The sequence below is a fragment of the Apus apus genome, chromosome Z, assembly GCF_020740795.1.
Source record: "Apus apus isolate bApuApu2 chromosome Z, bApuApu2.pri.cur, whole genome shotgun sequence".
NCBI lineage: Eukaryota > Metazoa > Chordata > Aves > Apodiformes > Apodidae > Apus > Apus apus.
This window is the reverse complement of record NC_067312.1, coordinates 26,311,154-26,329,176: the sequence shown is the minus strand read 5'-3', so window position 1 is coordinate 26,329,176 and position 18,023 is coordinate 26,311,154. Positions and strand designations below refer to the sequence as shown.

The following is an 18,023-nucleotide window of genomic DNA, read 5'->3' as shown; positions in this document are numbered from 1 at the left end:
TAGGTTATGGTAGGAGGATTTAGGTTATGGTTGGACTTGATGATCTTCAAGGTCCCTTCCAACCAGGATGTTTCTATGATTCTAAGCTGTTCCTTCAGCCTTGCATACTTAGGAGGTTTTTACAAATTTACTGATTACCATATAAAAAGTAGAAACCTCTACATAACAAATAAAGGTCGGATTGCTACTTATCCATTAAGAACCAGGTATTTCTGCTATGAAATCTTGCTCTACAGAAGAAGCTTGTTTCAGTTTTTAAAAATTATTAGTTCAGAAAATTTATCTTCTGACATCTCTTAGTCCTGGATCTCTATTCTTAAGACGGAAGCTCCCATAATGTTAATTCTGTACAAACGAAGACAAGAGCTGAAATACTTTGGGAATGCCCTATATTAAGACTGTACTGAGAGGAACATTTTTTAGCAAGCCTCTGACAGGCCAGCACAAAATGAGATCTTCAATATATAAATCCATGTGGCATTCAAGTTTTCATCTCAGTAATACCAGCAAACTGCTTTCCTGTTAAATGTTTTTCATATATTAAGACTACATATGATATAAAAGTTGATAAAAAAGCAAGCATTTTAAGCTACTTTCTCCAAAGCACTGAATGTTAAAAATAACTACAAACCAGGATTTTTCTTTGTAATTTTTAATAGTTTTCACTTTTAAATACTGGTTTTAAATTTGTGATTGTAACATGGAAGAGCCAACTTCTTTGAATTTTTAAAACTTACCATTAGGATCATAAAGCTATTATAGAACAAACAGTTACACTCTACACACTCCAGGTACTCAAAAATATGATTCATGTTTTAGGTCTGTAGATGAACAGTGGCAATTCAAATACAGCATTATCTGTACAACTTGACAAAAATACAGGTGGACAATCTGATTAAAGAGAATCTGCACAACTTCAAATAAGCCAGCTCAGCCCAATTAAGTAAAAGGTAATATTTTTCAAAGTGCACCACATTTTTCAGAGATAAATTTGTCAAAATAAGATATTCAGGTTCTCAAGACAGGGTAACACAGGATAAAAATTACCATCTCTTCCTCATTTCTAACTCAAGTTCTATCAAGTAATTTCCTTCAGATCTAGTTTGGGAATGTCCAGATTCTCCAGATGGACACAGATATTCAGAGAATGGTATCTCTGAAAGAGAGGACTGCTGTGTTCTCTGCCCTTCAAACTGGTTCAACTTATAAAAGCACCCATTCTAGAGTCAGGAGCTGCTTCTGCAAAGACCACCACAGCTGTATAAATACTACCAATCGCTAACAGCAATAAGTGAACTCAGTGCACAGGTAAGTGGCAGTGACTCAAGAGGTCTGGGTTCATGAGACAGGGAAATTTTATAAAACCATAAAAGATCCCTTTCCAGATGAAAAGATTTAAGGGCTACTTGCACACAGACAGTCCTGAGGCCTACAGAGAACTTCCTTTTAAAAATTTGGGTTTAGGTAGATCAATTAATACTGATTTATCCATTTTGCAACTCCTTGCTTATTCTTTAGAAGCCTCTTAAAACTCTGATTGGGCAGGGCTAGCTATAGTGAAGTACCAGTGCCTGTATCTGAAAGTAAAACATTCTTTACAAATAGTATCTGTAGTGTAATTTTATTTACAGAATAAATTGCAAAAGTACATCACATTTAGTGCAAATGCAACTAATGATATAAGTTTATATACTGCTTTGTAAACTTTCCATACATTTGTAAAATAAAGCTATCCAATGAAATTAATAAACTTGCCTGTGTTCCAACAATTACCAGAAATGGCAAATAAGGAGTTAAACTCTTCATATTTTGAATTTTTTTTCTTGTTTTGAAGTTCCCATCAGTGGCTATGGTAGAATGAACCATTGCTTGGTTGATTGTAAAAAGATGAAGTGCATCTGAGGTATAAGATTTTTTTTTTTTTAACATTGCGATATAAAATGCTCACTGGTGATATAGTAAACATGTACAAATTTTCATCTTATTTGCCTTACTAGCATTACCATATAGGCACTTTTCTACATATTCAAATTAACAGAACAACTCTGTAATAAGGCATATTCCATGCACACCATAAGAAAAAGGCAAATAAAAAGGGAAGAGTTATGGGGCATGAAATCTGCATGCATGTGTAATCATGTGCTATGTACGATTTCATCTCTACAGAGAAGGTGAACAGATGAAGATTTTCAACAATCTGCAGATCACATTTAATCATTTACCAAATCTCCATTAAGTTACGATATAATATATATTTTCAAGCACCTATCACACTATATCAAATAAAGACTTTCAGCTTTCTCTTGAAAAAAATATAGCTCGAGATACACAGGTTAGTGAAACACCGAGCAGTCTTAGAAGTTTCCAACAATGGGACATGTATAAAAGACCTCAAAGTCAGTACCAGTCTGCCACAGTCCTCTTTGAATGAGTATCCCCAGAATCAAAGGCAGGCACATGTCTGACATTTAAATTCTCACAGCAACTAAAGGGAACTTTCCAGTAAAAACTATAGCTCTGATGGGTTTTTGATCAAGAGGCAAATAATTTTCTACATGAGCCTCACAGCATGGCTTTATTAACATGAAAAAAAACATGCAGGATCCAAAAATCATGTTCTCATCCTCACTCTAGACTGGGAATGTTGTCTTATGTAGTCCAAATTACTTAAACATATATTCTAGTGTACCTTCTCACAGTTTAAGGAAAGCCCTGGATATGATGCAAGAAAGCAGTCCACATACAGCATGGACAGGTGACTTCTGGCTTTCAGGCAGCCTCTTGCCCTCTCATACAGAATCTCCATAGATATTTCTGGATCATGTTTAATAACAAAAATTCCGTAGCACATATTGCATAACTAAAAAATACAATAGAAATATAAAGATATCTGGAAAAAAAAATAAAGCTTTTCACACTCTTACTCCTTCAGAACCAAAGATCTTCATAAGAGTAAGACAATACAAAAGGCAAAGTCATAATGATATTGACAGCCCTCGGTTATAAACTGACATTTTCTGTAACAAGATGATTCATTATAGAAACCAGCAGCAATGAACTGTGATTATACAAAGCAAAACAAAACCTGCCAATAAGTCACATAGGCTTTGCTGAAGTCCCTCCCCTTCCACCAAAATACCACATAGATTTTTGTGCATATAAAGCACATACAGTATGCTATATGTGCATTTGTCTTTTGTGCTTTTCAGACATGCACAAAAACTGTGTGATATCTTAGGAAGGCTGACAGTGAAATTCCGCAAGTTCTTTAAAAGTAAAGCAGTAATCCCCATTGGTAATTCAAAGTTGTATGTGTTCTTCTAAAGCAAGCAAATAAAAATAGAGCCATATACATGTTATCAATACATGTATTTATAACTACACATTGATTCAGCAAGAAAAGTTAGCAGGAGAGCGCTAGTGTTAAAATATTCAGCCTCATGGTGTTGCAAGACTTCTTCACTTCAGTATACAAAGCCTAGAACTTGGGCTATTAAAAAGACTGTAGATCCTTCGTTCCAGAATGGAGTGCTCTATGCATGGTCACTTCTCCAAAGTGGAATGCTCACTCAGTCTTGTTCTTAGCACTGCAGGTAAACAAGGACAAAAATACAACACTGAAAGGTTTACACTAATATGAAAACAACAGCTTGTTAAACACATTGAATAATATCAGCACTGCTATGATCATGTTTGAACCATTTGCTCTTGACAGCCATGTTCTTAATGGTTTGTCTACATTATTTCCCTAACTATAAAATTAAAAGAGCGAATCATTACAGGGTCACCTGCTACAGAGGGATCAAATTACTAAGATTTTGGAGTCTGACATAATGAACAGAACCAAAACCGGAGGTACCCTGTGTTCATGAGTAGAAAAAGCAATAAAAACTCATTTTCAGATCATACTGTAATCCTACATTACATAGTGTAATACTACCAAATGGAATCAAATGGTTTGACACTAGTTGTACATAATGAAGTATATAGCAAGAGTCTTCACTAACATTAAGCAAAGCCGTACTTAGCACTAAGGCAGATGTCTGACATTCAAACAGCCCCAGAAGTGATAAATAATTCACCTTTTAATGTCATATAATCATTTAAATGTTAAATCAATTTAATCAATTAACCCAATGACCTAGACCATTAAAAACCATCTATTTACTTCACAGTACAGAAGAAAGCATCTGTAAAACACTTCTCTCTTAGGCTCACCAGAAAGGCTAAAAATCTAAGTCACAGCTTTTAGAACACTCCAGTAATTGACAATGATCTGCCGGAAAAGTTCCATTAATAAAAAATCTAGATCAAAACTAATCTGTCAATATAAATGATCTGAACTTCATAATATTCTGTCAAATATGCAATTATAAGTAGAATTTAAGATATCAAAACCTTATGAGCTTCTACAGAAACTTCAGTATGTATTTTTTTCAGACTAAGTGTGACTTGTACAGCCCTTATTTTTCATGCTTATAATACACACAAATTATATGAATGTTTTAAAAAGTGTATTTAATACATGTATTAAAACTAACCACTGATTTAATGCTAATAATTGTATTTCCAGATTGCATACTTTGGCCTTAAATTTAAACAGTGAATTAAGAATGTAAAACATGAATGTGTACCTGCTAACACTAGAATAAAATAGGCTTTCCTGCTGTTTTTTCTTGCACGTATGATGTAAATCGCTTCAAGAATTTTGGATATTCTCGTCTTGCCACTGCCCGTAACACTGATGCTGGTGCCCATCCTCCTGGGTTCACTAGAAGTAAACAGGAGGAAAGACACTGAAATACAGCATATCTGCTAAAGGCTAGAAAAAAATAATTAACATCCTGAAAATCTGAAACAGGAAAGAACAATGATTGGCAGATTTTTTTTATTATTATTGCTTTACAGCTTGTATTGCAGCACTTTCTACTTAATACTCAATCCCGTTCTATGATATCACTACTTAGAAAACATGAAACATGATGTGCTGTGAGTCTTTGGGGAATGTCCAGAGGGGAGGTGATACTCTCTAAGAACTTCCAACAAACAACAGAGGGATATGAGATACTTGTTTCAAAGAAAACCAAAATCAGTCTTAACTTCCAATAAATTATGCATTTTTCCGCAGCATTGTTACATAGCCAATGTCTTACAAATTATTTTTAAAGCACTTTAAATACAATTCAAACTGATTCTAAATTATGCTTCAATTTACAGGGCAAGTATTTTCCAGAAAAAGCTGCCACAGAATCACAGTTCATAATTTATCAGTGAAAATTAATTTAAGTAATTGGGAAACTTCTCAAAAGGAAACAAAATGGGTCACCCCAGAGTTTATCATATAGTACAATTTGTACATGATTTAACACAAATTACATCACTCCTATAGGGTAAAAATTTACTGAACCACTTTTTCAGATTTTGACTCTTTAGTAAGCCATGTAACAGGTTGTTAAAAGTAACAAGCATGCGAGCTACTCTTAAGAGTGTTTTGTGGCTGGCAGGAGAGAAGCTAAGAAGTATGCAGCTCCAATACTACAACACACAGCTAAATACTGGGCACTGTAATAAAACAGTTTGGCTTTGGCCACTTTTCAGTCAATACCAAGGGTTCCATCAGTTAAAAAAGTAAAAAAAAACAGACTAACTCATACAGCTTGCTAACATCCTCATACAAAATGTGTAACAGTAAGAACTGTTATCTTTCCTTACATGCAGCTTTTCAGCCTAACAAGATAACTCAGAGGAAAACAAATACAGCAATACATAATACAAACATGGCACTAAGGAAACTAAAAGCTATGCCAAGTCATCCCAGTTGCAGACATTTCTTCTGCCCACCCTGCTCCACCCCAGTGAGGGCTGAGCTCCACACCACTTCCATTTACTCCTCCCAGAATACATATGCTATACATAAATTTAACAGAAAACTGCACCAATACTGCATACTGTATTCAGTTCTCCAGAATTAGCATATACCATGAACGTCATACTGAAAAATTTTAGACTTACCATTAGCTACATAAGTGATCTTGCATAGGATGTTGTCCCTGCTTATTTCCTTATTTCCCTCTGGTGGGCTTACTAAAGTCTGACAAATCATAGCAATATTTATTTTGGCACGGACACATCGATTGTTCAGCTGCCAAAAAAATGAAACATTTGTAAGCCTCAAATTGCATTTGTTTCTGCATACTTTACTGGTAATATTTTCATGTGCTGTGAAGTCTAATACACCACAGAAGCTCTGTTTCTGACAGTTTGCGTTCTAGCACTACACGGATGTAATATCAGTGAGAGAGAAACAAAAGGTATATGGTGAACAGGGGAAGGGTTAAACTAAGCTGCCTGAATCTCAGGTTTCTGCTTGCTAAATACTTATTACAAGTGAATTACTTCAATTATTGTGACAAATGAGAAGGAAACATTTAAAGAATGATGTAGCAGCATTTAGTAACTTTTCTCTTGTAAGCAGGCTATAGCACAGCAATCAGCACAGAAACAATCCAAATAAAACAATTATTGCTACTATCTGAGGGAACCAAGGAAGAACTGTCTAAGGTTGGATCTAGGTGATCTTTAAGGTCCCTTCCAACCTTAGCCATTCTATAACTCTATGATTAACAGATTCCATATCTACAGTTATATAAGCCTACTCCTACACTGACAATACTGATGAGTTATTGATTTGATTCTGTACAAAATAACTGCAATTCTTTAAAATGTTTTCACATCTCCAGAAATTTTGCTTCCGTTCTACTCCAACACCTCAGATCTGTTCAGTTAAGGCAGGAAAGCTTTTGGCTCAAAATTACTTCATCAGGTCATTGTATCACCTGGTTTAAATAAACTGTATTTTTGCATAACTCCCACCTCCTTCACACTAGTACTGCACATGCATGGCCTAATAATAATAATAATAATAATAATAATAATAATAATAATAATAATAATAATAATAATAATAATAATAATAATAATAATAATAATAATAATAATAATCAGAACTTGATTGAATGAAAATAGTACTTACAGGAGCGCTGTCATGCTCCACAGAGAAATTGCACACAATCCACGTCTCAGGATCATTTTCACTGAATGCTGGTATCTTTTTGATGGCAGACAAATATAGCACATCCCTTTGAGAAGCTGGCCACACCCTCTGCAGAGAAACACTTCAATATAAGCTTTTTCAGTTTTGAAAATTAAGTACTTAGTAGCCTCACATAAAGGAAAAAATACGGAAGGCAAACCAGGTCAGTCATATTATTTAAGCAAAATTTAGTATTTTCATTTTCAAATACTGAACAGCTGTGTATCCAGTTATAAAGCTACACTTAACTTAAAAATAATTAAGGCAAAAGCTTAATGCCTTTGAAATGCAGGAAGCCAAGCTGCAATGACTTTCTCTGTAGACAAACAGGATTATAAATAGATGCACTGACAGTTACTATGTCTCCAGAGAGACAGAGGAAGAGAAATATTTCAAAAAATATAATTTAAAAAAGCTACTACTTCAGTAACACAGATACGGTAAATATATATATTATGTAAGCAGAAGTTTCAAAGGCAAAATATCTAATAAAATAAGAAAATATACAAAAGCCATTTTCCTGACACTCATTTGGGGAAAAAAAAGGCTAGCTTTTATCACAACACTGTACAGTTTGTAGACCTGTCTTATCATGAGTCCTCTGTTATAGAAGTTTTGAGGTAACCACATTATTGGTAAAATTGTTACAGAAAAATATTTGGTTTAATATTTGCGTATACTAATACTTGGAATCCTGCAAGATGAAAGATGAATCTGTACACTTCGTTCCTGTTTTTTTAACTTTAGAGTTGTTAGGTTGGAATCCAAATAAACATTTTGGTAAAGCTACACCAGAACTGGCTGCAGGGGAAGAGGAGGGGAAACAATGTCATATTAACATATAGTTAAAAAGAACAAATGTTGCACCAGTAATTATACCACCTTGTAGTGCAAATGTGCATGTCAACTAATTGTGGGCAGCCATAGCTTGCCTTATACCAACAAAACACATGATACAGTGGTATGGACATCTTCCCTGCAGTCAGCATTGATTCATTGCTTCCATTTGCTTTGATGACTCTTGCTTGCTGGCAGTGATATATTTAGGGATTAAAACCAGCCCTCATTTGTTATTGCAAACTCTATTAGATGCATGCATGACCAACTATGCTATCAAGACAAGTTTGAAAAATTGACAGTTGTAATTTACCAGACTTTCCAAAATGTTGCTGTCAACAGTATTTTAAATTGTTAAGCCACTCAAGTATTCCAGAGTAAGATTAGAATATATATTGCCCAGACTGTATCAGTAAGGTTTGCATACAATTTAAGTGTTATTACCTTATGTGTCTGGTAAATGATGATTGCATTATCAGCTAAATTTTCCACAACATGGAAATTTTCAATTGTTGCTAAAAGAAGAGGGTAAAAAAAAAAATCCATCAGTAAACAAGGACAGACACTAGGTCAGTGTTATAAACAATATCCTTGCTGACAAGCAAGCAAAGCTTAAGAACCAATTCCTTACTTTCCCAGTCATTACGAACATCAACGTTCCAGAAGTAGTGGCAAACTTCATGCCCTGTTACCCCTTTAACAGCATGGGTTGCTTTCAAAGGATCTAAAACGATACCATTCTCTTCCACCTCTCTTCTGTATACCTATTGCCAAATACAAAGAAGGAAATGTAGAACAGAATTTGTCAATGTTGTTCATTATTTGTTTAAAATGTTATTAGTTTTTTTTAAAAAAACCACTTACCTAGGACACATGAATAATTTCCTATATCAGTGTTCTCTGGTAACTACTTATGCAGGCATTCTTTCATAGAATCACAGAATAGTTTGGGTTGGAAGGGACTGCAAAGTTCATCTAGTGCCAACCGCCCTGCATGGGACACCTCACCCCCTAGACCAGCTTGCTCAAAGCCCCATCCAATCTGGCCTTGACTACTTCCAGGGACGGGGCACCCACAGCTTCCCTGGGGTAGAATATGGCATGGCAGTACATGGCAATTCACTTTAAAATACCAATACTGTAAGAAACTCTATTCCAAAACTGACTAAGCTGTCACTATGCCCAAGAATCCACACAAGCATGGTAGAGCAGCCAACACAGCAACTTGCTACTCTATAACATTTTCATACATTTCATTTACATATCATTTTGATACCAAGTGTGGAGTAGGAGAGAACGAGAAAGCAATCTGCAAAGACAAAGCTATTTTAAGAGTTACACAGGATTTTCTATGATTAGATAGATTAGCAGCCTCAACTCTTTTAGACTTCAGTCCTAACTTAATGCTATTTTCAGACAGAAGTTTTTAAAAGCCTAACTTGCTCAGGGATAGCTTTCCCAGAGAATAACAGAATCATTTACATTGGAAAATACCCTTAAGATCATTGAATGCAACTGTAAATCTAACACTGCCAAGTCCACCAGAAAGTTTGTCTTCACAGAATATTGTATCAATTAAACAAAACCCCAAACATTTACCTTCATTTCTCCTTCTTCTACCACTAGCTGCCAATTGGCATCTCCTCCTACATCTTGCAAGGAATATGTCATATGGTTTTGTACCATCTCTTCCACCTAGAACAGAAAAAACAAACAAACCAACAGATTTTTAACTCATTCCTTCCATCTTCTTTGGCTGAGACTTTACAGTACTGGAAGTCACAAGTCAATACTTCAAATCCTGTGCAGGAGCTGACATTCGACAACAGAGCTTTCTATTAGAGGTTAAGAACAAATACGTCTAGCCTTCAAAAACAAAAGCCAAAACCTTGATTCAACTTCCAACTTAATTCTTTATAGCTACTTCCTGTCCTTCCTTTCCACCTCCAAACTCAAGTCTCACTATTTCTACCTAAGAGAGTTTTATTTCAGCATACAGGAGCTCCAGGTATCTCTAAATAGAATTACAATGCACTGTAAGATATTTACTGAAGAGCATTTAAAAAGCTGAATGAAAGTGGGGGGGGATGAGGAGGAAGGCAGACAAGCTCTAAAAAAGTGAATGCATATCAAAAGTTATTTTGGAAGAGCAGCAAAGGAAACTGTCATGAGCAAAGCATGCCTATTCTGTTTCACTGGCATCTTTGCACAGTTGCCAGCTAGAAAAGAACAGAAATACTTGCATTAAAAAAAAATTATGAAGAATCAGAGACTCTACTATCACAAAAACCTAATTATTTAGCTGAGAGCTGTGTACTGTTCTTAAAGGCGAAATATTTGATACATTTTAATCAACCTATGTGAATACCTAATTTTTTAATTCCATATAATATGCTGGGACAGGAAATGGATTTTCATTTTAAATCTACAATCTTATTCTGCTTCTTTGGTTCCCCACCCCTTTCGAAATCCCACTCGCCCCCAAATAAAAACATAAGCAAAAATACAAGGTATCACTGTTGCATAAAGTTCAAGCTCTGGCAACACTTTTAATAACATTTTTTCCACCATAAATGTAGGTGACTACTAAAACTTGTCACAGCAGGTAGGTCCACGTGACTGATACCATTTTCCTGAATTACTGGAAACACCCATTTTTTTTTTTTTCCAAAATGAAAAGCACTACAAGCAAAGGTTAGTTAATTGACAACAACGATTAGTTTAAGAAATGCACAATCACAGGTCTAATACTCTAAACCCATAAATGGTTTTGCACAACTTAGAAAAATATGAAGCCTAGTGTACATAAAAATAACAAAAAATTTGAGCAAATAGTACAACAAAAAGCAAAATGAAAGAATACTTAATGATATTTTTCTGATATAATGTTGAAAGATGTTACTTTTAGTTTAAAGCAGTAACTTTGTTGATACTACATACTCCATGGGCAATACACTTAAGACTATGAAGAAAAAAGGTAATTGAATTGTTAAAATCTTCAAAGTACAACATCAAAACAAAATCCACTGGATGGAAATTCTAGTTTATCATACTTTAACTATAGACTTCTCTACAAAAGCCAAAGTTATCAGTCCAGTTTTTTGGGTTTTCTTTGGGGTTTGTTTTGTTATAATGAACTAAAAACACACGAGATTTCTATTTCTGCTTTTACACAGGCCATCTGTTCCCACCAGTTACTAGCAAGTTTCCTACAAAAGATTCTTTTGTTTATTTATTTTCCCAGTGAAACAATGACAATACAAATCCAAACCAGGTAAGAAGGTGGATATTTAAATATCCAATTTACTAGCTCTAGGTCACACTTCTTTTAGAAAGGAATCCTCTTCCATGCTGCCAACATTTACCTGCAACACCTTCAGGTCTCTGTGTCTCTTCTCTGCTAGTTCTATTAAGGACAAAGATAGCTTTTACATGTTTGGTTTTGTCATTTGCTATTTTATGCTAAATGCAGAGGGACGAGTGGAACAGCAAGAAAATAAGAGAAGTAGGCATGCATAGGAGAGCAATCTAAACAGTTTCTTACTTCTGCCTCACCAAGGAACTGCAGTACATGCCTTGTGCATACCACCTGTCCAAACTGTATGTAATTGACACACTGGTCTGTTAACCTGCACTTATTTCAGAGGCACAGAGTCAAGATTCACTGCTTCTTTCCCACCAGGAAGGCCAAAAACTATTACCTCTGGGTTCCTGGCAGGCTACAAGAATACTCTGCAAAAATACTTTTAAGCTGCATGCCATGCAGCCTTGGCCTGAACATGAAGTTGAAAGTTCCTCACTTCAAAGACTCTCAGAACAGCTAAATCTATTCTAAAATCTTTTAAAAGACAGTAATCTGCAAAACATCTACAGTGTGTTAAGCCCACAATCTCCCACTCAACTAGCAGAGACAAATGAATGCCTTTCTAGAGACACACTAAGAATCAGCTCCCATCAGAATACATGCTTTTATTTCTCAATCTTAAAAACAAGGTTTTAAGTTTCTAGTTGACCATTTAATATCAAAATTCCCTTTGTATGAATGAAGCCTAGAAACAAGTCACATTTACTCAGAATCAAGATACTAGTTTGCCTTTCCAAAAGCCAAATAGTCAGCCTGCAGACAGAGGTCAATTTCATGTTAATAAGGTCAAGAGCAGGCTGCCAGTAAAAGAAGGTGCACTGCTTTTCTCTTCACACTCTGCTGTGTTTCACATGCTTGTCCAGTAGTAATGAAGCTCCACAGCAGGTGGACTGACTTGTTGATCTGGCAAAAATTTGTTCTAGGGAAAATACTGGGGGGTGGGGGGAAGGCAGTAGTGAGGCAGGGGAATGTGTGGGGGAGAGTAGTTTCCTGTAAGTTAAGATCATCATCCTTTCTGCAGTAAGTCCATCAATGTGAAGCTGCATTTGAAGACACTCAGTAGTAACTCTTCTGTAGTACCATCTATGCAGCAGCTGAAAAGAGCAACGGCTTGAGTCCACTCCATTTGATCCTGGTCCTTAACCTCAATTTACATTATTGTAATAAGGATCTGGCCAACCTCAGGTATGTTTTTAAATTGAGTTTCAGCCACACTACTGCTCTGATACTCAGGTTTATCATATTATGCCCAAATGTTATCACAGGCATAAAAAAGACGTGAAAATGAGAAGGCCTGGATATTTTACCAACTATGAGTTTCCCTTACACTGCACTGCCCATACACCCATAGCCTGACAAACGGTTCCTATTTTTGGAATCAACACTGCTTTCTATTACTTGATTTCCCTCCTCCTTCCAAAAAAATAGAAACTAGAATAACAAACTTGACTACTACACTGCCAGTAAATGAACCTACAGTGTTGTGCAATATGACCCGCATAGTTTTCCCCTTGCGTAAGTTCACATTTCAGAAATTGATTGCAAAAGGTCAAGGCAAGTGTTGGGATTTCAGACCGATAAGCAAGTCTTTAAGCGTTAGGGTCCTGCTCATAAAGCTGACAATAAGGTCTGCAGGTGGTATGATTCTAGGCTCTGTTCATCAAAAGAAAATCCATTTCTTCTCTTTGAAAAAGCACGTTGTTTGCAATATTAGTTAATAATTAAAAAAAATAAAAGCAACAGATCCTGGAAGGAAGTTTCATATTCACAGTCACATACGGACCATAACAGAGGGTAACTAATGGCATGCATGCCATGTCTGAACAACTTTGAGATTACAGAGCAAACATGAACTCACCTATCTAATTCTACTCTAAACCATGATCTTCAGAGCAAGCACCTAGGGTAATTTTGTACATTACTGGAAGTGACAGTTTTCTGAAGGATAAGTAAATATATTGAAACTCTTCAGTAAAAATTCTTGTACCCACAATCTTGTTTGTCAACAACATACTTTATGACCTTTCAGTAATAAAATTAGCTGTAAAGGTAAACAATTATAATAATGAACCTTAATATTTAACATCTCAATGTCATTACAAGCAAATGTTAAAGACAAAAATCAAGCCTTTGATTTAAAAGCAAGAAAAACGATTCAATTTGATGGAAAGACCATCTCCAACCCACATAAACAAGTGTTATTCTGCTTTTATTATCATCAGAAATGCAAAACTTCCAAATCGTAGACATTTTTACTAAAGCTACTGAATTAAATCCAACAGTTTCACAAGATCTGGGCCTCTGCACAAATGATATGCATGCAAGCAGAATGTAAAAAGACAACCATTTAGTACAGGAATAGAGAACTCCTTTGTTTGTCTCAATGTACTAGTTTAAAGCAAGCAGTGACTTATGTAACAAAAAACCCAGGTTCTAGAGGAGAGGATGAAATACAGCAAAGATATGCAACCCCCACTCTACAGATTAATACGGTACCTGGGCGCTGAATCTGTGAACATCATCAGAGGCACTGACTAGATCAATGGAAGACATGGAGGAAGAGCGACTATAGGGCTACCAGAGACAGACAAAGAAAAAACCAAGTAATCAGAACAAAGGCACAACAGAGCATTCAGTACCAACTTGTCAGCACAAGATAATGAAGAAAAGGAAAACAAAAGCACCATAAGCAGCAAGCACAGCAGCTAATGCTGATTTCATGCACCTATTATGTATTATGCTCCCAGTGTAGCCCTGAGAGGAGCACAGTGTTTCCAGTAACACTAATAAAAAGCCAACCTATCTTGATACAAGTGACATATTTTTTTTTACTTAAATGACATCAAGTCACTGAATTTTGCTGAAGGTCTTTTAAAAACACTGAGCTTAGCAAGTTGGGATTTTTCCTTGTACTGTATAACTGACAAGCTTGATACAGCTCAAGAGTATTCTAAATAGATACTCGTATCACTATTTTTTGAGCAACAGAAAACACTTCCCCAATTCCAGGTACTTAATTTGAAAATGAGTAAACAATTTAAAGTTACTAGAAACACCTAATAAATAAATCACATATCCATAGGAAATTTATAAAGAAATATCACAGGTCAGACCATTATTCAGAGGAGACCATGAGAGTATGTTACCTTCTGGACAAATCGATGAGTCCCCACAGCAGAATATGCATCTCCGGAAGGTAAGGGTGCTGGCCAGTGTAATCTAACCTTTTCACTTTGGGACTGCAACAAAATAGGAAAAAAAAAAAAGGTTTGATTATTAGTAGTCAGCTGTTGCTGGGTACACTATGAAATCAAGTGAGTCATGCTTAATCTACATATTAGCTACAACTACTGCTGTCCATGACAGGCATGAAACTCATCCCACTGGAATTCTCAGTAAGTTAATGGGCCTGAAGACTATTTTTCTATACTTTAAGGTTTATTTCTGAGTTAAGGAAAATAGATCAGCGGTATTAAGAGCATTAAGGATCCACCTAGTAGTACAACAGTCACTTACAACTTTTACTCTCCGCTGAGGCCCCAACAGTGGTAAACTCTTGGCTACTATGTGCCCTTGCCACTATACTAGCAAGTCTTCTAATTCTTAACCAAGTCATTGTGTTCACTATATTTATAAGCCTAAACACTTTAAAGACAAAAGGATGCAAAGCTTTGCTATTCCATCTCATTTTCTATACTGCCATACATTCTCATATTCTATATAATTTTGTCACATGCATCTTATTCCCTTTTAATCCTTGTCACTGATGTCTATTCAAGAAATGAGTTACAGAAGTAGCCAGAGCCTCCAGAATTTTCATAAAAAAGAATCAGCAACAGAACTGTCTTCTTTATTTCATATACAGCAAGAGCAAAAAGAAATTTCACAGCAATAATCTGGTTTTGAGAAATAGCTGCAGTGTTTGATATCTTACTTGCACAGAGTATCAGTTACCAACAGGACAATTATTTAGGAATTGGAAACTTAGAGACATTCAATCAGCTTAACACTTAAACTATGCTTTTCTATGTAAGCTATGAAGTCACTTTCTCAGAATCAGTTAAGCAACAATATTTAACTGTAAAAATATTAAGTTAATTCCCCTTATCATTGTCAGAATTAAATATCTAGAGCTTCAGGGGATGCACCCTAAGACTGAGTTTAAGTCACAGAAATCTCCCATGAAGTGTCCACCATAAGGCACTTTTCAAGTATCAATACCTGTTCTTCCATTTTATCCTGTCTATCGAGAGCAGCTTCAACAGCATCAAAGAATTCTTCTTCATTAATCAAACTATTAGGACCCTCCTAGGGCATAAGAAAAAAAACCTAGTTCAACATTTCGGAGACATGACAGTTCCACTTAAGTTTAATATTAGAAATACATGTTCCTATACTGTATGTATAAACATTGGAAGCAAATTTCTTCTACAGACATGGAATATTTTCACCAATATTCTTAAGATTACAGTTCCTCTGAAATGCCTACTTGTTAAAGGAAGTTACTCTGTCCAATTACAATTCAGAGATAGTTGTATAAAGATGATAAAACCCAGGAAAATTAGTAACAGTGTCAATATGATATGACATCTGATTTAAGTTTTAATTAATATTTATCTTCTCTTAAAAATGTTTACAGTGTGTCAGTAAAGTACATATATTAACATAATTGTGTAGTCAGACTCCTTCCAGGTATTCCAGAGGCTTAGGGCAGATTTCAGTTGTGCTCAAAACGTAAGAGAATACAAAATTTTGGGGGGCTCTATAGAAAATTATTGGAAAGAACAGTTTAACACTAAACAGCAAGTACACTTGACTCTTAAAAGCTTTAGTCTAAGTAAAATGGAAATGTCAGTAAATTAGGTTTATTGCTTTTACTGTATCATAATACAAATTGGTCCAGCATATTTCAAGGCACTATTTTGCAACAGGGATACCTGGGAAAAGCAGCTGGGTTCATAAGGAGCTAAAGTACAACTTCCTATCTATCTTTCTCTTTTACAGTGTATTCATCAGTCAAAACAGGGAAACTATGCTCAAGTATCTTTGAAGTATTTCAACATAGTAGTAGTGTTTCACAGGCTATGATTTGTAAGTAGAAGCTTGTTTGAATAACATACGTGTAACAGTTAAGTTCTTACAAATCACAGAAACTGTTTTCTAGGTGCATTAGCTTATATTATTCTTCAGAAGGTGGCTTAAGCATCTTAGAATTTGGCTAAAAAACTAAGTGACAAAGAAGCTGCTGAAATATGTAATTGAACAGATGAAGGGAACCTAAAATTCCTGAATTTGTCAACATGAAGTTTCAGGTGGCAGTAACAAGTTAAAAATCAAATAAAATTAAACTTCAGATTCTAGGAATACCTCTGTAGTCAGAGTTTTCATATTTTCTTTACATACCTATACAACTGAGCCAATAAAAAGGGAAAGCACAAAACTACTGCATATAAGCAGTATCAAATGTACAACAAAAATGTTTAAAAAACCCACAGAAATACCTGTAAGCAAAACGCTTTAGACAGAAGTAAAACATGGAAGTCTGAAGTGAAGACAGACTTCCAGTTCCAAAAAATAAAGGACTGAGATTCTTCACAGTGTCAGTTTCCAAGGTGGAAAATAAACAGTGCTATGAACACACTTGCACAACCCTAACACCTTGATTTACACACTCCTTTCCCTGCTTTGAAAAATAAACCAATCATTGAAAGCCATAGTGTTTTTAAAATTTCAAAAGCAGAGTTTGTACCTCATAGTCTGGCCCTCCAAAGTGGGACTTCTTCTTCAGTTCTGTCACAGCATTTTTGTATGCCTCTTCAGTTCTTCTCCTTTTTTCTACCTCCTGTAAAATTACACAATTTTTTGATGCAGTGAGAATGAATTGACTGGTAACAGCCAACATGCCAATAAATGGAATGACCAATATAGCTGTTTTTCCAAGTAACAATTGCAAAGCTGCTGAGTTTTCCAGATTTATTTGCAGGCATGCCAATGTGTGTGCCCTATACAAGCACATACAATATAAAACTTGGAGAGCTAGCTACCTTGATGGTACCTTCTTTAAGTCATGATGAATAAAATAAAAAGTGGTATCTAGTTTAAGCACAGCTATTCATGGTTCATTGAGGATCAGACTGTATCTGACTGACAGTTTATGTAAACCTCCTTGAGAAAAATGCTTGGGCAGTGATAAGAAAGGATGAACAGACTGGTAAAAAGGTAACTTGCTTAATGTGGTGAGATACTAGTGAGTCATAGCATGTAAGTTTGTATCTATAATTAGCTGGCGTAAGATCAATGTGAATCATTTTGTGAACTCCATGCAGAGACTGACAATACCACTTTCCTGTAACAGGTGTGTGACTGCACTAGGGCCACTGCTGGTGCCTGTGCCATTGTGTATTTTAAATAAAACAGTAGTAATTCTAGAACCAGATTAAGGCTAGTATTTCCCTCTGTAAATTCTACATACTGCCAGATATTCTCAGTGAAAAAGCTATAAACGCTTCTGAAATGCTTGCAGAATGCAGCTTTAATATGCACAATGTTTCTCTGTCCCCTTTCAGAATCACTTCAGGTGGAGGGAATCTAAGTCTTATGGGTCACAACTGGACACCATACACTACTTCTTGCAGATGTGAACTTATAATTATTCAGCAACCCAATTTTAACTTAATGATTCAGAGGAAAATCCTTACGCAATACTGAAAGACTGAGTTTCCCAGCTGG

General features: G+C 35.6%; 1 protein-coding gene across 3 annotated transcripts in view; it reads right to left on the bottom strand.

The window, feature by feature from the left end:
- Nucleotides 1-792: 792 nt before the first annotated feature.
- The window catches only part of CERT1 (ceramide transporter 1), a 74,490-nt gene continuing 57,259 nt past the window's right edge, over nucleotides 793-18,023 (bottom strand). For 2 of the 3 annotated variants that reach the window (XM_051642049.1, XM_051642052.1), the window contains 11 exons: nucleotides 17,044-17,136; nucleotides 15,516-15,602; nucleotides 14,441-14,533; nucleotides 13,791-13,868; nucleotides 9,530-9,625; nucleotides 8,562-8,694; nucleotides 8,375-8,445; nucleotides 7,034-7,162; nucleotides 6,013-6,142; nucleotides 4,635-4,771; nucleotides 793-3,587 (listed from right to left, as the gene is read on the bottom strand). In XM_051642049.1, the coding sequence (XP_051498009.1) occupies nucleotides 4,644-4,771; nucleotides 6,013-6,142; nucleotides 7,034-7,162; nucleotides 8,375-8,445; nucleotides 8,562-8,694; nucleotides 9,530-9,625; nucleotides 13,791-13,868; nucleotides 14,441-14,533; nucleotides 15,516-15,602; nucleotides 17,044-17,136 (1,038 nt within the window). In that variant the 3' untranslated portion in view covers nucleotides 793-3,587; nucleotides 4,635-4,643. The remainder of the gene's footprint in view (nucleotides 3,588-4,634; nucleotides 4,772-6,012; nucleotides 6,143-7,033; nucleotides 7,163-8,374; nucleotides 8,446-8,561; nucleotides 8,695-9,529; nucleotides 9,626-13,790; nucleotides 13,869-14,440; nucleotides 14,534-15,515; nucleotides 15,603-17,043; nucleotides 17,137-18,023) is intronic. The other variant, XM_051642050.1, reaches the window with a different exon arrangement.